This window comes from Acomys minous (genome assembly GCF_964271855.1).
Source record: "Acomys minous genome assembly, chromosome: 7".
Lineage (NCBI taxonomy): Eukaryota > Metazoa > Chordata > Mammalia > Rodentia > Muridae > Acomys > Acomys minous.
The window spans coordinates 96,255,724-96,280,812 of NC_140488.1; the positions used below are offsets into that span (position 1 = coordinate 96,255,724).

Genomic DNA, 25,089 nt, shown 5'->3' on the forward strand with positions numbered 1-25,089 from the left:
CCAATTATGCTTTTCTGGATGCCTTCTCCTCCCAATTAGCCTCCCTTCCTGGCAGTGGTTCATCTGCCTGTCAGAAATCATTACTTGCCAAAATCACTTTCTATCATGGGAGCCTTCAAATGTCTTGGACTAGCAAAAATTGGCTGAGATACTGATTTGAGGACATCTGGTATTTATCAGTCTAAGAGAGGGTTTGAGCAAGAGTTTCTGGTGAGCGTCACTAGAAATTTGCATTGGTTTTAGCTGACAGATTCTGTCAGCCAGGTAAGGGAAGTACATTGAAGAGGTCCTGGAATTTGGTAGGTGTCAAATAGAGGGCTGAAGAGACCAAAAGAGGATACTTGTTTTCTTCCTCTTCCGAGTTTAGAAGGAGCTAAGACATAGACTGCAAAAATGACCACACAGGGATCCAAACATCATCCTCTTTCCAGACAAATGTAGATAAGAGTGTATGGCTTGAGCCCAAGACTTTGCGAGATTTATTACTTCCTCTCCTGCATTGATCATAACCAATAATACAGGACAGGAAGTTCTTATAGATAGATGGGAACCATGTACCCTGGTGTTATGGACTATAATCATGACCAATTCAATTCCATACAGTCAAGGAGAGAGAGAGAGAGAGAGAGAGAGAGAGAGAGAGAGAGAGAGAGAGAGAGAGAGTAGAAAAGTGGGAGAGGGAGAAAGAGGAAAGAAAATTGTATTGCTGTGTTATCAAAACTATACCTAGAATTAGAGAGGCAATTGGCCTATGGTATGGTAGACTCAAAAGACTATGGACTGTGTGTTTAGACCTCATCTTGGCCATTTTAATATCTTTGTAACCCAGAAAAATATTTTAAATGGTTTTTCAGGTGTTAATCTTCATCTTCCAAATGGAAACGCTATTACATAGCGCCCAAGTTGTTTAAATGTAAAAGCACAGAGTATACTTACTAAAAGTGGATTTCCTTCCTCTTATCTATGCCTTTCTGCTCCCACATTCCCTTATCACAAGGCATTACACGGTGACAGACTTAATGACAACAAACCTTGAGAACTTCTTGGTGAGTGAGATGAAAATGGCTAGCAACCTTAATGGGTGTATGAAGTACAAAGGCACAAATCAGTACTCATGATGAAAATAGTCTACAACTTAAAATTTTCTTAATTTTTAAAAACCTTACGAAGAAGCTATTTGTATTTGATAGCTTCTGGGAAAGGGAAAATGTATTTACTCCAATCAACTGGTAGGCCCTGTGCCATGAAGTAGTTGGCTAACATAAAAGGGATGATTCCATAATTTTATGGGGAGTTATTTTTTAATTTTCTGCATTATCGGGTTTTTGTTTTGAATATATATATATATATATGTATATATATATATATATATATATATATATATATATATATATATATATATACAGAGAGAGAGAGAGAGAGAGAGAGAGAGAGAGAGAGAACGAACATAATGACGTTGAGTGGGTAGGGATGTTAGGGAAGATCTGGGAGGAGGTAGGAGAGAGAAAAGAATATGATCCAAATAAATTGTATGAAAAAATTTTAAAGAAAAATAGAGACTAATACTAAATATAAGCCACTTCTCTACTTTTAAAATGTTAGATCAAATTTAATATTTGAGTAATATAGTATACATATATTCTTTTTCTTTGAACCTCTTCTTGATATTTAAAAAACACATGTAAATATTTCTTTTTTTAATTTTTTATTAACTTATTCTTGTTACATCTCAATGGTTATCCCATCCCTTGTATCCTCCCATTCTTCCCTCCCTCCCATTTTCCCCTTATTCCCCTCCCCTATGACTGTTCCTGAGGGGGATTTCCTCCCCCTGTATATGCTCATAGGGTATCAAGTCTCTTCTTGGTAACCTGCTATCCTTCCTCTGAGTGCCAACAAGTCTCTCCCTCCAGGGGACATGGTCAAATATGAGGCACCAGAGTTCCTGTGAAAGTCATACCTGACTCTCCACTCAACTGTGGAGAATGTTCTGTCCATTGGCTAGATCTGGGTAGGGGTTTAAAGTTTACCGCCTGTATTGAAGCATGGGAGAATAGCAAAGTAGAAGGATCCAGAGGTTCCTAGAAACCTACAAGTAGAACATTATGATAGGCAGATTTGGGCCCAGGGGTCCTGCTCAAACTAAAGCACTAGCCAAGGACAATACAGGCAGTAAATATTTCTTATCAGAAGGAAGGTTACAATAAATAACTCAGCAATAAATCTTTTATTTGAATTGTGAGTCTTTACTTGGGTCATTTTCTTAGAAGTATTGTCATATGCTCAAGGGATATGAGCATTTTAGTACTCAGTATAGACTGCCATATTCCATGTGTTCAATAGACATAAGTGGCTAATTGGTAACTGTATTGGATGGAGGTGTTTTGAATACTCTATATTATCAACTCTTTTTATCTTGATTTAATTTATATTCTTTGGAAAATAATGACATAAGTAAGCAAGTCTTACGTGTACTTTCCTAGTTTTCTTTCTGTTTTTGTGATAAAACATCATGACTTATAGCAAGTTGGGGGAAAAAGGGTTTATTTCAGATTATGTACCCTGATCACCCTCCATCACAAGGGGAAGCCAGGACATGAAGTCAAGGAAAGGAGGCAGTAGTTGAAGCAGAGGCCATGAAGGACAACTGCTTAATGGCTTGCTCTCCACGTTCACATTCAGCTACCTTTATTTTTTCTTTTTTTCTTTTCTTTTCTTCCTCCTTCTCCTTCTCCTTCTCCTTCTCCTTCTCCTTCTCCTTCTCCTTCTCCTTCTCCTTCTCCTTCTTCTTCTTCTTCTTCTTCTTCTTCTTCTTCTTCTTCTTCTTCATTTTTGGTTTTTGTTTTTGTATTTTGTTTTTTGAGACAGGGTCTCTCTTCATAGTCCTGGCTGTCCTGAAACTAAATTTGTAGACCAAACTGGCCTCAAACTCAGAGATGTTCCTGACTCTGCCTCCCAAGTCCTGGGATTAAAAGCATGTGCCACCATGTCAGACTTCAGCTTCCTTTCTTATACCTCTCAGAACTACCTGCACAAGGGTGGCACTGTCCACAGTGGGTTGGGTCTTCCCATACCAATCATTAATTAAGAAAATTCTCCACAGATATACCTACAGCCCAATCTAATGTAGGCATCTTCTCAAGTAAGGTCCATCTTCTTCAATGACTCTAGTTTGTGTCAAATTGACAAACAACAACAAATAAAACAAAACAAAAATTAGTATATACTTACTTCTAGGGCAGAATGAGTAAGGGAACAAGGAAGTAAGACAGACCCCTCTATCAAGTGCCAATTTAAAAACAGTGTCTCAGAGCTTTCTAAAGGAGTGAGAACAAAACATTTAACTGTTGTCTCATACCTTCCAACCTATTTTGGTCAATGTTTGGCCAAAAAGGGAATGAAGACTCTTTGCTCTTCTGGCATGTTTGCCTAGCCGCATCAGGTAGTTTCTGAAGAGATTACAAACCGTACCATGTGGTTAGTTCTCCACCTAAGTCTTGATGTGAAAAGATCCAGAACCTCAGTAGGTTAGTCAGGTCAAGGAACTGCTGTGGCTTCCACACCTGCAGTAGCTTTGAGGTTATCAGAACTTAGTGGTCAGTCGAGAATGGTTGAAGGAGTGGATGGCAACAGTGGCATCACAATAGCAACATCAACCAAGGTCCCAGAACTACTGAAGGTGAGAGACCTAGAGGAGGCACATCATGTGTTCAGTCATAGTCTGTCCACCTGACACATCCTGCCCAGGGATGCTTATGTAGTGGACAACATAATGGGAATCTTAACTATATATTAACTATATGTTCATACTTACAATAGGTCCTTACCAGTTCAGCTTACCCCAGTGCTAATCAGGTTTTCAGCTAAGAGCACACCTTAGTTGCTGTGGAAACTTTAAAGATAACCTAAGAGGAGAGATGAATGTGAAGGGCTCAGAGAAAAAAATCTTACCTATGTGGATCTGTGCTATGTAGCCAACCACTTCCTACTTGCTTGAGAATTCAGGAACAGCTCCCTATCTCAACCTGGAAATAAATACTGATCTCTTCAGAGGGTCTGTCTATTCAACATATTCGATAAGTGTTTTCAGTTTCTGTGAGAGGTTGCTAAATAACAGAAATTTTCCACTGTATTTTTTGGAAGCTATTGAAATGCTTATTTCATTTTGATGGGTTGGTGTGGTAAGGTTGGGGATCTGGTGATGGATCAAGGAAGAGAGGCATCTTCATGGCAGGCAGCAACACAGTGAGTCTATTTGGGAAGTGCTTGGGCAGGGTTCCATGAGGATGGAATTACTTCCTAGCTGAAAACCTTCCAGGGATAGTGTCACGAGGCTGCCACTCAGAAGGGAAACAGCAAGAGACTTCTCAGGTAAGTGATGAAAGCTGAATGGGGCCTTAGGTGGCTAAATGATGTCACTCCTTAGTCAGGCAGAGTATCTGAATCTGAAGATCTACAGCAGTTTGGGAGTTTTAGAGCTACAGGCACAGGGTTGGTCTTGCTACTGGCTAGTAGTTGTTGGGCAAACTTTGGATGGTGAATACTGGGTGCATAGCACATAACATAGTTAAGTTCCAGATGGCTGAAAATGCTTTAGAGCTATTTAACATCTCAAAAGTAGAGTTTAACATCAGGGGGCATTGAGGTAAGGGTCTTAGCTTGCTGTAGAGAGGTAAACAATATGGGAGATCATTTTAGCCTAATGTACAGGGGGCCATCGTTGCCCCATTTGTATCATAGCTGTAGGAACATCTCCATTCATTCAGCTTTCCCACTGTTGTAACAGAGTATTAGAGACTTTGACTGAACTTCTCATAGCACCAAGACTAAAAGTCCTGACCCAGTTTGATGCTTCTCAAAGCCAGCCAAATCCTATCCTTCCATTTTTCTTCTGGCCTCTTCATTAGAATCCAAATGCCAGGCAGAAATAAACCCATGAAATCAGTTCTTAAATTTCATTACTCTGTAGATGACAAAGTTGTGATCCAGCCAGGCACAAAGTGTTCCCCAAGATCGCACAGCTTATTGCAAAAATGGGCTTGACCCTCAAGTCATGGTTCCTGCATTTGGCCTCATGTTATGTGAACATTACTTTCCCTGTCACATCATTCAACCCTTGTGCATGAATTTGTTGGGGATGGCTCTACTTTTAATTAATTTTCAAGGAACAAAACTTCAAACTTAACATCCTTCTTCTCCTGTACCAAAAGGATATTTCATCAGATAGCTGTACATGCATCCACTTATATCTGTCTATGTCTAGATGTCCTTCAGACAATCACAGAGGAGAAGGCTTGTACCAGGATGCATTTCCTCTTTATCATACAATGAAGGATCTTTTCTACCCAAAAGTATTAGTTCCCAGAGCTCAGTGAAATCTCATCTTTGCCAAATAGTTTCTCATGTTAGATCTTGATGCACTTTCTTGTAAGAACTCTTAAAATATTTTAGTAAATACCAAATGGAGTGAATACAGATTAAAAATATCATAATGCCCCGTAAGGAATATTTTAGCATTGGCTAATAGACTTGCTGACTCAATTTTGGAACTTATTGCCTCTGAACTGGAGACAAAGAGTAGGAAGGCTCCTTTAGCAGATATAGGGGCCATTTGTGGTATCTTTATTCTGTTACTTTTATTGCGCTATGGATTTTTTTTTCAGAAGATGGAGCCTGTTCTCTTTGTCTGGGATTAAATTTCCAAGACAGTGGGGCATCTGCATCTTTAGGGGAAAGATGTTGACTCAAACGATGAAGAAATCAAACTCAAGCTTTACAATGAACCTATTCCTAGTTAAGTGTCAGGTCTATGAGCTTCATCAACATCTTCATTCTCATCCCCTTCAGTCTTCCTCACCTCACTCCCTCTCCCACAAATAAAAAGTGAGGAGAAGAAACAGAATGTTAGTGTTAATTAAAGGACTGCTTGGAAAATGATCCTGTGGAAACTACACCAAAGTGTAATTCTCAAAGTTATGTCCAAAGTTCTGAGACAGTTAAGAAGCTCTATGCCCAAGCCTGTCTACAATCCTTTATCATTGGTAAAGGTTAAACTGCTTTCTGGCCTTCCCCAATTCTACCCTGAACAGAGGCATTGGCACATAGTCGAAGAGTTCCTAGTCTTCTCTTTCTGTAGCACATCCCATATATGTCAAAATAGGATTACTGGGTTTTAGTCCTTACCACAGTATTTTGGCAGTGAGGATGGAAACTGATCTCCCCCACTTCCTGTCCAAAATTGTTCAACACAATCGATCAAGAAGGTCTTCTGAAAGACTCCACCCAGCAGGGGTGAGTCTCACAGCCAAACTTTGGGCAGAGCACAGGGAGTCTTATGGAAAAGTTGGGGGAATAGATGGATCTGAAGGGGACCACAGAGCCTACAAATCTGGGTCCAGAAAGGTATGTGGGGACTGATGCACCAACCAAGGGCCATGCAAAGAAAGGACCTAGACCCCCTGCTCAGATGTAATCCATAAGCATCTCAATTTATATATGGGCCTTCCAGTAAGGAGAACAAGGCCTGCCTCTGACATGTATTCTGTTGCCTGCTTTTTTGATCACTTCCCCCTGGCAGGGCGCCTTACCAGGCCACAAAGGAAGAGGATGAAGGCAGTCCTGATGAGACCTGAGAGGTTAGGATCAGATAGTAGGGGAAGAGAGCTCCCCCTTTCTGAGGACTAGGGGATGAGGGAAGGGGAAAGAGGAAGTGGGTAGGACTGGGAGGAGATGAGGGAGGGGGCTCTAATCAGGATGTAAAGTGAATACATTAAAAATAAATAAATTTTATATAAAAAAGATCTTCTGTTAGTGGCAGCTCCTGAGCTAGTCGATAAACACCTCAGTTTCCCCACTGAGAGGTCCCTGTGCTGCCAGCAGAAAAAAGAGACGGTCTGAGAATGAGCCAAGTATATGTAGAAACTTAATTGACCATAAAAAGATATTACAGATTTTCAGCTGAGAATGTAGCTCCATGCTAGAAAGCTTGCCTAGTGTGTACAAGCTCTGAGTTGAATGTTAGGCCTTCAATCAGTTAATTTTTGAAAGAAGGAATTAGGTTAATCAGAAAAAGCCATATGTTACTGAGTACACACTTTCTTAAAAAGGAAGTATGGAGCTGGAGGGGCGATGGCTCAGCAGTTAAGAGCACTGGCTGCCCTTGCAGGGGACCCAGGTTTTATTTCCAGCATCCACATGGAGGTTCACAGTTATCTCTAACTTGAGTTCCAGGGGATCCAGTGCTCTCTCCAGGCTTCATGGGCACTAGGCACACAAGAGGTGCACAAACATATATGGAGGCAAAGAAGTACACAGAGTAAAATAAACTTACCAAAAGTTTTTTAAAAGGGAAATACCAGTAGCCGAACTCATACACAATAAGCCCCTATTTAGTGTCTAGTATTCAGTTGATGAAAAAATATATGAATGTACACATATAGACAGTATACATTCAATGTATTAATTATCATTCTTATGTTAACAATATTTAATGTTCTTTGTTAAATTGATCATTTTCCGTACTAATTGTCAAATGGAAAAAGTATGGTAATAGGAATTTCCAATTTTTAAATTAAATGAAAGAATAAGATGGTCAGTGTTTCAATAAAATGGACACTCTTTTTACAGGTTCTTACCAAGTGACTTGACAAAAGATGATTTAGCTGAAAGTAAGCCAATTACTCTAGGAAATCCACAAGATAATGCTTTGCTCCAAGAAGGATTTGTACTATAGAGACACTGCCTTTAAGCTTGTTTTTTTCTGTGGCCTTCACTCACACACACTCACATACATACTTTTCAAAAGCTTTCAGGTAGGTTATTTTGTTTTCATGTTTTTCCTCTTTAGCAATTAATTCTTTTCCTTTATGTTTATAATGAGGGAAAATATAAATGTCCAAATAGAGAACTAGTTAGAATATTTAACTTCTAACAGCAAATTAGATGGAAAAGTATAGAGCTTCAAAACTGCTCTGAAGTATAACAAAATTATCAAGTTCAAAGAAGACACTGACTAGGAGCATATATTTTCAGTAAAAAACAAACAAATGAACAAAAAAAACCAAACCCCGATGTCTAACCAAATAATTATGCTAACTAATTTGCTTTTGGCTGTGGTGTCTAGACTTGGAGACCCATAATTTTTACCACAAGGGAAATAATTCGCTTACTTGAGCTATTATACTCAGATTGATAAATTTGATGCCTTTTTGGGGAGTGGGAGATTCACAAAATAGCTCCCTGAAAGAAATGTGAGCACATTTTTTACAGCTTTCTCCTGTGACACTAGACCTCTGATATTTGTATTCAGTGATGCACAGCATGGTGGGAGAAGGAGCCACACTCAGGAATAAATGGACAATGGTAAAATGGAAGATACTTACATTGCCACACTCAAAGAGAGAAATGTAGCACTCTCCCTGTCCTGGGAAAATGTTTTTAAGCATATGGCTTCCATATGGGAGTAATTTCCATCTCCTAATTAAAATCAGATTTATAAATAACAGTGGAGGAAGGAAGACAGCCTGACAAGGGTATGATACCAAAAGCCAGGGTAAATGGGAAGTCTTTGAAGGATGGAAGATGAAGGTAGTTGGGGTTTGAAAGGAAGTGGTTTAATAGGTCTTGTTTTGCCTTGGTTGTTTAGGGGTCATTATAGGAGCATTGCCTGAGACTCATTAGGGCTTTAGTTCTGACATGTTTATAGAGAAAGAGAGGCACCCTTCCCCCCACCACATTGAATTATCAGCACCCTTGGTGTAGGTTAAGAAAGTGTACCCTTAACCTCTTATGGTATATTGCTTATGTTCTAGAAGCTTTCTTGTATGACTCTTTTTTATTATAATTTTTATTCTTTCATTGAAAATATATCTTTTTTAAAATATATATTTTATTAGTTTATTCACATTACATCTCAATTGTTAACCCATCCCTTGTATCCTCCCATTCCTCCCTCCCTCACGCTTGCCCCCTACTCCCCTCCCCTAAAAATTTAAGTGATACCAGGCTAAATGCTTTCAAGCATTTTGCAAACATTTTCAAACGACATGGAAAGAAAGGAGGAGGAATAGCTTCCTCATCCCATCCCTAGTCTCTGCAGCCTTAGGCTCAGAAATCAAAAGGGAAATTTAAAAATTACAGTATGAAGAAGGATATTCATTTATTGTGGAAAAGTGTCAAGCCCCAAATAGGCTTAAACTCCAGCCAAGACTTGGATATCTGTGCTTTTGTGGGTACTAGTAATTGCAACAACAAAAAACAAAACAAACAAAATCATAAAAGAGGCAAAAGAAAACAACTTCCCCAAAACAACGAAAAGTCAAACCTGTATTACAGATATAAATGTGCACCTACATACATTCATGGGAATCAAGAATAAAAATACACATTTAGGTTTGGGTGAGTGAGCACTTGATTGTTCACAATGTAGTATATTGATATCTTTGATACAATTTTAAATACAAAATCATTTTAGAATGGGAAACATATTTTAGTCTTGCCAAAGGCACCTTGACAATCAATAAGAACTTTTCATTTAGTCTTTTTCTCACTGCAGTAGGATATGTACGGCTTAATAAAAGCTCTCTTTGACACCTATTCAAATGTTCCAAATGAATCCATATAATAAATACAAATGTGTGTGCATATTTGCATGTATCTGTGTAGTTGCATCTCAGAGAGGTAAATTACTTAGAGAGGTTTTCTTATAGAATGGATTGTGTCTCAGTGCTAGAGACAGGAAGAAAGAAAATGAGACCACCAGGAGGACAAAGCTAATGAGTAAACTTGAGGGTGAGAATAGTGCAAGCTAGCCAATGTCTCCCCACTAACTACCCTCACCTCTAGTTGGCCTTCCTCATCCCAGCCACATTTTCTCTTCCCTGCAGCCCTAGTTTCAGAAATCAAAAGGGAAATTTTAAAAATTGCAGTATGGAGACGGATATTCATTTTCTTGTGGAAAAATGTCAAGCCCGAAATAGACTTAAACTCCAGCCAAGCCTCCCCCCACAAGCTCCTTTGATGAATGAATTAAACCCAAAGAAGATGAGTTCTTCACTAATGCACAGGAAGGGCAAAGCAACACTGAACGGCACTCCTGCCTTCCAGCTCAAGATGTCCTCACTCTGACAGCATGCTAGTGAAAATTAAGCCAAGAATCTCCTTGCTTAATCTCTCTGCTGTACGTTGGGTAGGGCTGCCGAATCTGTTCCTGAGGCAAAGGCTGGGAAAGATACTTAAGCCAAACTAGGAACCTTTGAATGAGTTTGGTACTGCCTGAGCAGAGGCATCATCTGATACTGTGTGGAGTTCACCCTTGATCTTTTAAGAGGTAACTTTAGAAGTCTTCTTTGGCTGAAAACAGTCTCTTTCCAGATGGTGCTTAACACATCTAATGCTCCTAGACAACCGGATCTCATGTCCCTCGTGTGCTGCACTTGTTTCATGTATACTTCAAACTCTTCAGATTGGCTGTAAATCTTTAGCTTCAAGTTGCTCTTGATGTCACAGGGCTTTCTGGTTTCATTTAGGTATGTACAGGGGGATTTGTTGTTCCAGTCTTTGAAGCTGAATGACTGCGGCTTGACCTTCCACACCATGTAAAACCAGAGCATCCAACAGCCTAAGGCTCCTGTTGGAGACATTCATAAGAGAGAGAAAACAATCATGTTTGCTCTCATGATTCATAATTCTAATTTAATACAAAGGCACATTCTTTGGCCATACCAAATTCACTTGTCCTGTAGACAGGTGGGTGGCTACATATAGGTAAAGATAGTAATGAATATCTTCTGTATCTTCTGTATAGTATCAATGCCTGTATGGTTACACTTGGGATCCTCCACATCCCTCAATGTCTATTAAACACCTGCTGTATGGCAGATGCTGTGAGTTGGTCCTGGAAATTCAGTGTTGAAAAAAGCAGAAATGTCCAAATGCAATTTCCATTATTATCGCTCCAAAACCATGTCCTTATCAAAGGTACTACATAATTCTGAACTCTGGATTCTTCCTGTATGTCTATTTACAAATGTATGTTTTTAATACAAAGTTTTTTATCAATGTGCAATTTATATACATAAAAGTATATGAATCGAGAATACAGCTTGGAAATTTTTCAACAAGTAAGTATATCCATGAAATAAGCAGCCAGATCAAGCAGCAGAACATTACGGTTTTCTTGTGATCTTCTTGGTGTTTTTCTTTGTTTTCAGAGCTCCCTCCTTTAGCCTTCCAGTTAACCTTCTCAACTACTTTTTCTGACTTCTAAAATCATACGCTAATTTTACCTCATTCTGGACTTTGTAGGTATGGATTCTGCCTCCATTTGCTCAATTTTATGCTTCCATGATGCCTCTGAATCATTGCATATAGTTAGGTTTATTTTTTATCTTTACTAGTCCACTGTTAAATTGTATTACAATCCATTTATCGATCCTATTGTTATGTGTTTGTGGGAAATAGTCCTGATGTTGATATTTCCAAGTTGAGGCTGTTAAGGTTCCTCTACATGTCTTCTGGTAAACATCTGTCAGGAATACACTCATGAGTAGGATTGTTAGGTCAAAAGTTACTGATGTATTCATCTGGGTTACATACCAGTAATGTTTTTCCTAAATGTTTGCACTAAATTGCAGTTCCAGCAGCAGTGTATGAAGCCTGCCAGTCACTTCACATTTTTGACAAGCTCAGCACTGTATGTTCTTTCATTTTCATGTGCATTTTTAGGTAAAATACACACACACACACACACACACACACATGAATGCAATCAAATAGCCATTGGGGCTTTGTGCAAGCAATGAAACATCATAAAGCTTACAGCAAGTGTTAATGCTTAGATTCTCATCTGTGCACACAATTCAGGATGGCATCATGTTGACTTAGCAACTTGCTGAGGTGTTGATGAAATCAAAACCACTGTTTACACTGGAAAACCCGAGGAAGTTTGTTGCACTTTGTTGCACTTCAGGGCTGACCTTGCCTAACACCAGCAGTGGCAGACCAGCATTTTTTTTCCTCAAAAGAAGCAAATAAGGAAATGTAATAGTCAAGTCCCTTATTTGAATTTCAAAGTGGAAATGGTTTTATCATTCCTGTGGAATAAACATGTAGTTGGGTATGAGATGACTTTCTGTATCAACTGTAAAGCTAAAAGTGACAAAATTTGAACAATTATGGGCCAATAAAAATCCTAATGTCAGGCCCTTGCGGCTATAGGGAAACAAACACCATATTGAAAATAACTTGTTGATCATATTGTAAAGCCAGGAGGAGGTGTAAATAAATATACATGGTCCAGGCCCAAGTATACTCAACTGAAGGAAAGTATTTTACCCTGGGACCATGGAGATGAGCTAGCAGGTAAAAGCCCTTGCCATGCACGCCTGGAAACTTGCATTTGGATTCCTGGCATCTATCTAAACGTCAGCAGCAGCACACAAGAGAGACCCTGCCTTAAGGAAGGTGGAAGATAAGAACTAATACCCGAGGTTGTCCTCTGACTTCCACTCACATGATGTGGCAAACTCAAGCCCTCACATGCACGCGCGCGCATACACACACACACACACACACACACACACACACACACACACACACACACACCGCACAAAATAAATATTTTGAAAATAAACACATTTTTAGAAAACTGTTGATGTTTTGTTTTTGTTTTTGTTTTTTTTTATTTCAGTCTAAGGTTTACACTCGCACACCAACCTTATATCTGGACTTCAAGTTGGACCAAGGAGCAAAGCATTGCCAGCCTATTCCTAAAGGTATGATGGGACCTGGAAAAACAAGCAAATCAAAGTCCAAGCAGCTGCTTTCTTCAGAATGCAAATTCCCAATATCTGCATGATATTCTAGGAACTTTAATTATGTTTAAATTAGCAAAGACTGTGTGTGCATGCTTCCATGCTTCCATAGAATAGATGACAAATCCAAAAGTTTCACACTTTTCCAGTCTGATGTCTGACATATGATTAATTTGATATTTAAAACTTAATTGCAGTTTCAATGATATTGGCGGTCTATATTCAGACATACTAGGTATCAACTTATGCAGTTACTTCAATCGATGTTACCCTTTCTTTCCTTTTGGTCACCATTTTTCTAAGTCAAATTTCATCACAGCTCCAAGAACTGTCTAAATTCATTTTATGTGGATGTTTTGTTGCATCAGCTATTCCTTGAAATGTTTGGCCCATTGGCTGTGTTCCAGACACGTTTAGTTTATCATATTTGATAGTGTTATTACTCATGGTAAAGCGATTTGACATGGATGTCTGGGTTGTGTTTGGGTTCTGGCATAAGCAGTCTAATTTAATGTTGACTTGGTTGTGTCATTAGCACACTAATTGGATAGAAATGGAAGCACACAGTGCTACCATCCCATCTCTGATACAAAGAAGATGCCTGTGTCCTAAGGGATACACAGTTAACAGGGAGCCTGGATACATACTTCTTGATCCCTACCAAGTTTTATTTGAATTCTTTCCCATAAATAGCATTAGAATCAACTTTTACCATCTCCTGCTTTTCTTTGGGCTAGTTCCATTGAGTTGTGCTAATCTCACAGAAAACAGATGTTTCATGCAGTGGTGATTTGGAAGACAGTTGATATCAGGAATTGGGCCCGATGATGCATCATTTACAAAGAATCCAATTCGTCCAGTTTCTGACAATACCAGATTACTTTTGCATTGGCCACACATTTTTCCCATTAGCTCTTGGCTAAAATAAGAATAAGTAGGGTCCCTTTTTTGCACGGTGACTTTTAGCATCTCTTGCAAAGCAATCTGATTTTCCTTGCTGTAAACTAATGAGCCGACAATATTCTTATCATTCATCATGAAGGACATAAGTTTGCATTTCTAGGAAAGTATCTTTCCTTTTTTCTGAGAAACATACCTTCTGATCTTCAGGGTCCCTTTGTCTCCTGACAGATAGTATCAACATTTGCCCTCTACAGCCCCTCTCTTTATTTTCTCTATCTTTCTACATAGCACCTCTGCTTGTGGATACTTTAAAGCCTGGATTAGAATGTTAATAATAGGAAACCTATGGTGGGGCAATTTTTTTGTTCAGTGACCCTCTTCTTTCTTTTATAACTTTTCTTTAGGGTGTAGATAAATCGATTAATAAAACTATCTTCCAACAACGTATAGTGTAGTGTTCCTATAGGTAGAATAATGTCCTCCTTCCCTCAGGATGGCCATGTACTAATTCTCAGGATCTGAAACTGTCTTGCATGGCAAAGGGAACATGGCAGCCATGTGTGGTGGCTTATAATCCCAGATTCTGGGAAGTTTAGGTAGGTAAAGGTCATCCTTCGCTACATAGAAAATTTGATGCCAGTGTAGGCTACATGAGACACTGTTTCAAAATGGCAGAAAAAAAAAAAGAAAGAAAAGAAAAAGTGCCATCTGTATTAATGTAGACCCGTAATCACTGTAGTCAGGAAGTAGAGACAGAAGTAAGAGGGCCAGGAGTTCAAGGGCATCTCACCTACATTGTGACTACAAGGCCAACCTGAGCTACCTGAGACTCTGTTTAAAAGAAAGAAAGGGGAGCTTGCAGGTGTGAGTAAATTAAGCCTCAAGAGATGAAGTGTTCTATGGTTTGTTTGGACATGTGCGTTGAAGGCTTGGTCCTCAGTCTGCTGGAGGGGATGGGGGCCAACCTGGAAGGTTGGACTTGTGGGAGGTTAGATCTTTGGGGATGTGCCCTAGATGGGGATACTGAGGCCCTAGATTCTCCTCCTTGTTCTTTTATTTTATTTTTTGGCTGCTACAAAGTGAGAAGTTTCCTCTGCCATTTGGGCTTGCCATGTTGTACTACCTCATATAAGGCCAGGAACAACATGGCCTACTGGTCATGGACTGAGACCTGTAAACCACTGGTTCTCAGCCTTCTTAATGCTGCAACCCTTTCATATAGTCCCTTGTGTTGTGGTGATACCACAACCATAAAATTATTTTTGTTGCTACTTCACAATTGTAAATTTACTGTTATGAATCATAATGTAAACATTTTTTGGAGATAGACGATTGCCAAAGGGGTCATGACCCCCAGGTTGAGAACCACTGTTCTAAACCATGAGCCAAAGCCAACTTTCCCCTTTTGAAGCTGATTGCCTTCTGTACTACTCCAGGAACAGAGCCCTACTAATGATGAGCAATTAGCCTGGGTAATCCAGATGGGCACAAGGTCATCATCAGAGCCTATGGAAATGAAGAGGGGATCAGGCGAGCCAGAGCAAAAGGAGCCATGACCGAGAAGCAGAGTGATGTTTGTATGATCCTTGCAGTGACAGAGGGAAACTAGTGTATTGTCTGAAACAATGTCAGGATAAATCAGCTTCTGTGTTTGCCTCAGAAGGGAGGAAGAAGGAAAAGATCCACCTCTTTCCCATTCAATTTAAAAGTGGATTTCAATATTGTGTACTAATAAATCACATTAGGGCACCTTTAGGTAATTTGTAATGTAGCTAATATGTTAGTATATGTCTTGTGCTGAGCTGTTCGCTGCTGTGTGATCTGAAAATCCATATTAATGTCAGCTATTCTAAACTATAATGTTCAGGGAAATACATGATCCTAAGTGCCACGAGGATCTTGTTGCTACTGCAGGATGTTTTTTTGACAATTTTATACAGTGTTTGGGAGACAATTGTAATACACAGAATTCTTGACTATGTTGTGGGTAACAATGACCCTGCCACTCTTGGTTTGGTGTATTTTGTAATCCAAGAGGAGAGCAGAGAGCACTGGATTGCCGTAGTGGGTTGCATGGGTCCATTTTAGGCCTAGGCCATGACCCCACTAGAAGTGTTGACCTACAAGATGTTGATCAAAATACAAAGGAAAGGCGTGTAAAGAAAAATGAGCTAAATTTTTAAAAAATTCATCTCCTCAATCCTAGGCATTCAGTGTGTGTGTGTGTGTGTGTGTGTGTGTGTGTGTGTGTGTGTATGTAAAAGGAGCAGTCTACTCTATAACACAAGAATAATGAAGCATGTGCAATAGATAGTGTGTTGGCTTTGAGAGGACCTGGGCAATACGATACAGTAATTCTTTATAGCATCTTTCAAACTTTTCAACGTGTCTGAAAGTATTTCAAAGCAAAAATGAAAAATGGTCTCTTTTTGAAGAGGAGGAGCAGGGGAGAACCAGGCAGTAGTTCTGCCTCCCATCAGGTCTGGAGTGAAGGAGATGCCTGAGGAAGTTGAACGTGGAGCCTTTCTCTGCAGGCTTCTGGGATCAGAGCTGCGTTGGGGTCTGGCGTACATTGTAAGCCTAAGTTTGGGGATGGCTGTACACTCTCCTTAACTCCCTTCGGCCCCCTCCCTTTCTTCTACTAAGCTGACTTCTGTTAGGAATTTGGTGTGTCAGCAAGCCATGTTTTCATACTTCTTCCTCCACATGTATGTATAAGAGTCGTTGTAAATTCACTGGAATTATGAACTTTTAATGAAGGCAGGAGAAAAATGGTCTAGCTTAAGCCAAGGAATGTAGGCTGAGGAAATCTCTCACTAGGGATATTTTTAAGAATTAGGAACCTCCCTGGAAATAGAAAGAACACCACAGAAAATGATTTACATATTTAAAAGCCACGTTGTACATTTGTTTCGTGTTTGGCTAAAGGAGATCTGACTTGTATGTGTTGCTGACTTAACTGTCCTTGGGGACTAGAAGCAAAGCGTGGTCTTCATCTCAACACATTTTATTTGTTATTTCCCAAGGGAGGGGAAGGGTTTTTCCAATGCCAAAGAGACAGTAGGATGGCCACCATGTTTGTGGAAAAAAGGAGAATGTAGGCTATGTGACTTCTGTTAGAATGACAAAAATTTGAGAGTGGCATTAATTCCAAGTGCAGGACATAAAGGGAGAGGACAGCTGAAGGAAGAAGGCCCTGAACATTGCACTAGGGAGAGCTCTTGGCCGGTGAAATCCTGCTTTTTATCATAGGAGTAATTTGAACAAAATAGGTTTCTTCTTAAACATGTACCATGCATTCATTTATATTATTTGACATTTATTTTCCTTTTGGCTGCCCTAAGAAACACAGCTCCCCAGAAATGAAACAAAGACTAATAGCTAGTGTAGATAGATGTTGTGCCACAAAGAAGATAAAAGGGAGATTGTGCCACTGCTCCTGTTCCACTGGCTCTAATGGTCCGTGTCTTCCGCCAAGCAACGTGAACTGTGTTATTCTGAGCAGAGACACTGTGCATCCTAAGAGATTGCTTTAACAAGGAGCAAAACCAGGTGAATGCACGCAGAGCACTCACTTGGCAGCTCCTTGAAGCACGTACGCTGTTCTTCTGGATTTTGTCAAAAAAGATTTTTTTAAGAAGGGGGAGGGGAACCAGACTCAAGTGATTATTGTAGACTAGGGATGAATGTGGAGAGTGAAGCGGGAAGTGAAGGATGAGGCTTTTGGCAGTTCTAGAGAGAATTACCTTTTAACTGCTTTGAAAGTGTCAGAGGATTGATTATGTGAACAGAAACTCGTTCAGGACAATGGAATGCTCTATGGTCTTCCCTAAGGGTGAGCTACTGCACTGTGTTTTCATATAGAAAGATATTTAAAACATGACATTGAATTTTTTCTACTTTTTAAAAATATATATATTTTATCTTTTTTAAAAAAATTCTATTGTATGGGCATTGTTTTACCTGTGTATGTGTCTGTGTGATGATGTTGGCTGCCTTGTAACTGGAGTTATAGGCAGGCATGAGCTGCCATGTGCATTCTGGGAATTGAACCCAGGTCCTCTGAAAGAACTGGCAGTGCTCTTAACTGCTGAGCCATCTCTCCAGCCCCGAGTTTCTTGACATTTGAAGCAAATACTAAATAGTACATAAAAGGAAAAAAGACCCCAAGGTGCAAATACTAAATTGCTCACCGCTTATGTCGGGATAGATATGAGATTTACAGAAAGTCTTACAGTTTATATGGCCTGTGCTTTGGTATTCTTAAAATAATGTATTACTTTGTCCCTAAGATAAACAATAAATAAAGCCATTTGGACTGAGAAAAAGAGACGTTAACCATTTTCAATTCAAACTTTTTTTTTTAAGCTGAGAGGAAAGGGATTTATTTGTAGGATAAAATTCTAAATTAGGCTATGATGATTGTCCACTAGAGAGAAACAAGGGTCCTTGCAAAGCCAAGCTGTGCACACAAGAATGGGGCTATAAGTTTCTCAGCATCTACAAGGGACCTTCCACCTTCACGTTGTCCCATATGAATACCACTGGCTGTACCCTCTTGATGTTTGTAATGTGTACCCACAACATGTACCAATGATAGCAGTTCAATTAGTGCTGGGAGACTAAATGTGGGAGGGAACAAGACAGCATTCCTCTCAGATAGCTTAGGCTCATTCTTGTAAAATCTCAGCCAAAGCCAGGAGTAATGTGTGTGTGTGTGTGTGTGTGTGTGTGTGTGTGTGTGTGTGTGTGTGTGTGTGTGTGTTGAGATGCCAGCACTGGGGAGGCAGAGGCACACAGATCTCTGGGGCTTCCTGGCCGGCCACTCAAGTCTTACCTGGGAGCACTAGGTCCCAGTGAAAGACCCGTTCTCATCAAGGTGGATGACACCTGAGGAAGGACACCTAAGGTTGACCTCTGGCCTCCACAAGCACTTGCAAACAAACCCACCTTCACAGGTCACAGTATCCTTTTCTTTGAAACCCTGTGAGGAAAATTCCAGGGATCTCACAGGCCCTCTGAAACCAGTTAATCACCAAAATGTTTAGATCCCACTTTGTAGGAGCAAGTGAAGTATATAAGAGCATTATGTTGTGATATGAACACAGCCAAGTCAAGAACATGTGCTTTGCCATGGGAGTGGCAAAGTCTTCCTTGAGTGAGGCTCAGAGGGATGGCAAAGCTTTCCTCAGGTTCAAGTACAAATGTTCAGAGTTTGTGCAGAAAATATCCAGCATAACTTCTACCTCCCCGTAGGTTTTTTCCAGCCTGAGGTCTGCTCCCCTATAGTTATAGACCCTACTGAGATTAGCTAACCCTGGCTCCTTGTTTAGTTGTATATAGTAACCCTGCCTCCCTGTTCAACCTTATTTAACAAAGATACTAAGCTTCCAGTGTGCTGCTGCAGCTTCTCTCTAAGCCCAGACCACCTGATCTCATCCCAGATAGTGTCTGTCTGTCTGTCTGTCTGTCTGTCTGTCTGTCTGTCTTCCTCTCCTACCCTCCATCCCTCCCTCCCTCTCCCTCTCTCTCTCTTCCTCCCTTACCCCATCTCCTCCTCTCTTTCTTCCTTGATGACCCAGTTGGGACAATCTCTAGAGCCCCCCAGGATGTGGCTCCCATTATTAATGTGTGCACACTTTCAGAATAAGTAGAAATGAGAATGTGTTCACTGGAAATTAGAACTCAATTAAAAAAGAAAGAAAGGAAAGCTGCACTAGTATCATTATTCACACTTCAGCTTACTTGGAAGTACAACAAGCAACATGAAGCTAGACCGGAGCAATATAGCTTATAGCATGGTGATAGAACTGCAAGAAACTGTTTGTGGGCTGGAGGATGACTCAGCAGTGCACAGTGCTAGTTGCTCTATTGGAGAACCATAGTTCGGATCCCAGCACCTAGTACACAAATGCCTGTAACGCCATCTCAAGGGTTTCTGTTGTCCCCTTCTGACCTTTGTGGGCAGCTGGCTCATGCACGTGCGCACGCACGCACGCACACACACACAGACACACACACACAGACACACACACACACAGACACACACACACACACACACACATACACACACACACGGCAAATAGATATATTGCCAAAGTAAACTGTAGAGTGTCTACGCGAGTGGCCTTTAAGTAGCAAGGACTCTAAGTCCTTCATGGATAGAAGTATGTTTGTTTGTGCATGCTTATATGAATGCGTTTGAGAGATAAAATATGTAATATGTATAATAAATGGCTCACAGAAATAAAGGCTTAAAACATGTGTCTAAAATAAAATAAAGTATTTCATCCTCAACTTTCTCCTTTTGTTACTGTTATATATGTTTATATCACACATATAAACAAAATGCATATTCAGTAAATATGTACAAATTGATTTTATGCACACTAACACTGCAATGTCTCTGGCTTTTTTCCAGGGTGGACAAGCTTCATTTATACCATCTCTGGAGATGTATATATTGGTGAGTAAAGGGTATGCCAGTTGGAGTTCAATTGCAGTTTAGTTCAAACTACTGAAAGGATAGACTACTGAAACTATTGACTGGTGTGCCTCCTTTCTTCCCGCAGCAATCTGGAGCAAGGTGACTGGCAGCTTCCAGATTGTTCAGTAATAGAGAGCAACCTGAGTCCAAGCAAAAGGCACAGGCATGATTATGCATGTTAAGTCCCAGAGGTTAGCAGTTTCCTTGCCCATAAAGGTAGAGCTCCAGTAGGCTCCAATGAGAGCAGCAGTCTGTTTATCCCTTTGGAGGTAGAAGAAAACAAGTTAGGTATTTCAGTTACCTCACATTTTTTTTTTTACTCTAAAGGTTGTATGCTGTTGTTTGTAGAGAAATGCATATTTGAGAACAAAGCAACTCTCATTGTATACATGAGCAGTGGGAGATCTGAAAGAAGATAGTTATGCCAAGGTTTCACATCTGTACATACGAGAAAAGAACCAAGCTGTGGGGGTGTGAAGGAGAATGGCCCTCACAGGCTTTCTCACTTGAATTCTTGGTCCCCAGTAGGTGGCATTGTTTGAGGATGTTTGGAGGTATGACGTCAGAGCAAGTAGGGTTTGGAAGTCTAAAGACTCTGGCTATTGCTAGTTCTTTCTCTTTGCTTCCTGTTTCCTGTTCAAGACATCAGCTCTGGCTATCCACCTCCAGCAGCCGTGCTCTGCTTGCTACCATACTTCCCTACCATGACAAAAATATTATCCCTAAGGAACCATAAGCCAACTAAACCATTCCTTCTATAAGTTGCCTTCGTGATTTTTTTTTTTAAAAAATCACAACAATAGAAATATTGCTAATATACAAGGGTTCCTCAGTATCAGTCTCCATGTTCAGTAACAATGTAACAATTAGGCCAGCTTGTCTTTTCAAGCCTAGCAAACCCAGTAGCAGAGGAGGCTGATAGGAGGATATGAGGAGGAGGTTGCTTCTGCTTGTGTCCGCCCCAAGCATTCCCATCTTCCTAGAAACAGGAAAATGTGTTTTTGTTTTTGTTTTTGTTTTTGGTGTGTGTGTGTGTGTGTGTGTGTGTGTGTGTGTGTGTGAGAGAGAGAGAGAGAGAGAGAGAGAGACAGCAAATGGCTGGGCTGAATGGTGGTTGCTGAACACCTTCTTTTATAAGTTACCTTGGTCATGGTGCTTTGTCACAATAATAGCAAGGTAGCTACTGCACTTATTTTCCCAGAATAACTCTACTCATATCTCGATTTCTGCTCCCTGTCATTATCTCTTGAATCAACTCCTTATACCAGCATATTCATTTGAGTTATGATTCAGGAAGAAGCTAGAGGCTTCCCTCTCCTCTCCATCAACAGTGATGAGTAACATGGATGTGTATGGCATCCCAAGATGTAGGACAATATTCCCCATTTCCGAGACCCTTGGGATTTAGATGCTCTCTACCACAACTCTGGTGGGCGATGCCAGTAGGGAACTTCCCCCCCCTCGGGAAATACATTCTCAATTTGCAGGGCACATCCTCATTGCAAGATATATTCTCAATTTGCAGGCAGATGGCTTGCTAATAATATCTGCACAGGGTGTGATGCCATATCCCCAGTGATTTATTTAAGCCATTTTTTATATTCTCCAAAAAAATAAGGTGTTCAGTCACTTGACTCATCTCAAAATAACAGTAATTTGAGTTTATTCATAATGTGACATAATTGGGCTTGGCTCCTCTTTTGCTGAATAGCATTTTAATTACAAGCCCCAAACAAAATTCACTCATTTTATCATTCAAGAGAGTGAAGATTCAAGTTGAAAATAAAACAAAAACCTCCAGCAGTAATATGGTAAGCTCCTGCATGTGCACAGTGAAATGTATTAACTGTCTGGGAGAAATGAGGGATTATTTTCTGAGAATCATATAGTACTTTATAAAAAGAAATCTTTTTTGGAGATCGCACCCTTGATTTATGATTTTAAGATAAAAAATGATCTGCAGATATGGAGTATAATGAAGAAAAAGCATGAATTTAAGGTGTTAAAGATTCCAGAAATGTTTATGTAGAATAAGAAAAAGTAGAGGGTGGAGACCAAATGTTATGGAAAGGGCCAGAGAGCAAATATTTTTTTGTCTCTGAGACTATGCCATGCCCATGCAGGAAAACAGCCATGGATAATATATAAATAAATGGGGTGTGTGTTGTAATCCAAGTTTTTGTGAACTTCATGTATTTTCCATGTATCCTAACTACTATTTTTAATTCTTTGAAATCTTTTTTCGTGAAGATCTTTCTTACTGTATTCACTCTGCAAAAGCTTCGCAAATGATTTTGTCTTAAATGGCATTAGAGAGAGGATGAAAGGTAGAAAGTTTGTTCAGTAATCTACAAAACCTCTTTTATCCAGTAATTACTGCTGTATTTCCAGACAGACCTTTAGCCCCAGACACGAATAGTGAAGAGTTCAGAATTTCTAGGCTATGGGGGACCTACATTTCTACTTGTTTTCCTTGACGTAGATGGAATTGTCCTGAGTCATTTCTTCTCACTGGCTTATTTCCTCACTCCCATGACCATGGGTCACACGTACAAAACATCTGGCAGAAGATGGAGTTGTGGTCTCTAGCCTCTGAGTGAAGTTTTGTGTGTCCAAAGTAAACTGGACCATGGACAGAATCCAGCTCCCCAAACTGGCCTCTTAGGACTCTGATTCAGCCAATGAGCAACAGGCCAAATGACTTCATTTGAATCTGACCTCCTTGCTTTGCTCCTATCCACCCCTTCATGAAGTTGCCAATGAGAAAAACAAGAGGGCAACAACACCACATCACCAGAGAAAAAGAAATGGCCAAACAGAAATAGCTGTCAAAAATGTCCTAACTTAGAAAGTTTATAGCAAGAACTCAGAGAATGCTTCCCAACTTTAATACTTCAACTTTATTGCACCTATAAATACAAATGGCACCACTCAACCCCAGATGGAGAATTGATAAGTAATTCATTCTCTTTTACACAATGTCAACTAGCCATTGTTATGATAATGAAACATCAACGTATGTCCATAGTGTCTTGTGTTAGAACATATAGGCCACAATTTGGATGGCAAAAGTAATTTTGGAAGATGGCATAAAGTAAAAATTTAATAGTTCCATTAATTAGGGAACAAAGGCATGGGGAGAGAAGAGAAGGGTTAGAGTAGTGGGGGCTGAGGGAGCTACATTCAAAGTACATTATATACTTGCATGAAATGGCCAATACAATTAATATCTTTAAAATGTGTGTTGTGTTCTATGTGGGGTGTGGTCCATGTGGTGTACGTATGTGCTAGTGTGGATGTGTGCACATGTGTGTAGGTTCACATGGAGGTCAACATCAAGTTGCTTCTTCAGTTGCCCCAAACCTTATTTTTTTCCCCCGCAGAATTTCTCATTGAACCTGGAGATCACCCTTTCAGCTATGCTGCCTAGTCAGTGAGCTCCTGAGAGTCTCAGCCTCTGCCTTCCCCTTTCTCATCAGCATCCTCAGTGATGAGAGATGTGACTGGGGTGGGGCATCCTAGGGTGTAGGCCAAGAATTCCATTTCAAATCCTCAGAATCCACATGAAAAGCTGAACATGGTTGTACATGCCTGCGACCCCAGTGTTATGGGGGAGGAACAGAAAGGATCACTAGGGCTTGTTGGCCTAGCCCAGATTCAGTGAGACACCCTGTCTCAGAAGAATAGAGCATAATGTGAATTAATAGAATAAATGAAAAATATGACATTAGGAAAACTGTAGCAATCTAGAAGGATTTAGGAGAAGCCTTATGGGTATACACTATAAAAGAGGACGTGGGCAGAAGAGATGAGTCCATAGGCAAAGTATGGCGGTTGGAGCTCGGATCCCTAACATCCATTAAAAAAAAAAAACTGAGTGTGGTGGTTGCAGCCACCTATAAAAGCAGTGTTGTGCTGGGGAAGACCGAGGATCTCTAGAGCTTGTGAGCCAATAAATCTAACCAATCAATGAGCTTCAGGTTCAGTGAGAGGTCGTGTCTCAAAAAATAAGGTGAAGAACAATTGAGGAAGTCACCCAATGTCAACCTCTAGCCAGCGCACGCACGCGTGCACGCGCGCGCTCACACACACATCTATGCATAAATGCACATGCACAGTGGAAGAAATGCTAAAGAAATGAAAATGAAGGACAATGCCTCAACTGGACTTATCAAATGCAGTTGTAAATTACAGGACATTTACACTTCAAAATAGGGTGTTTCAGTTTAGTTTTCAATTAGTAGTCTCAGTTGTAGCTTTTGCTATACATGTAAATTCAGTGATGCTAAAATCTGTGTGGGACAGAGTGCAAGACACCAGTTTTTCTAAAGAGAAGAAAATGAAAAGAGGACGCTCACACACTGGAGCTGGACCCCAACATTAAAAGGCAGACTTTTAAAGTATTTTGCTCTTTTATGATTGATTAGGCCAAAAAAAGAAAAAAAGAAAAAAGAAAGAAAGAAAGAAAGAAAAAAAGAAACAAAGAAAGAAAGAAAAGCAAACAAACAAAAAGCCCATGCAATTATATTTTTTGGTTAAATGTTCCTTAACTGCATTGTTAGATTTAACATTCTTGGCAAAGATTGTGGATGGAAAGTATTTTATTATCTGATTTGGCTCATTTTGTAATTACAAGTAGTCAGAAACAATAGGATATATTTTGAGGGGACTTATTTTAGGTTCAGGAGATAGCCAGGTGTGTGGAATATCAGAGAAACGATCAGGAAATGATGATGGCATCAGTGTACTCTCTGTGGCACTGTTTTGAGGACTTTGTGGTGTAGGAAGTTAGAAACTCGCGGTAGACTGAAAAGCATCAGCCTGGAAACTTGACTCTGGTGTGGGTGAGGAAAGCGTTCCTTGGGGTAGAACATTTCCAATGGCCCC

At 40.0% G+C, this 25,089-nt stretch overlaps 1 protein-coding gene across 2 annotated transcripts in view; it reads left to right on the forward strand.

Moving 5' to 3' along the window:
• PIR (pirin) overlaps positions 1-25,089 on the forward strand; it is a 92,819-nt gene that overhangs the window by 52,442 nt on the left and 15,288 nt on the right. For both annotated transcript variants that reach the window (XM_084790451.1, XM_084790452.1), the window contains 2 exons: positions 12,689-12,773; positions 20,137-20,181. In XM_084790451.1, coding sequence (XP_084646577.1) covers positions 12,689-12,773; positions 20,137-20,181 — 130 coding nt within the window. The remainder of the gene's footprint in view (positions 1-12,688; positions 12,774-20,136; positions 20,182-25,089) is intronic.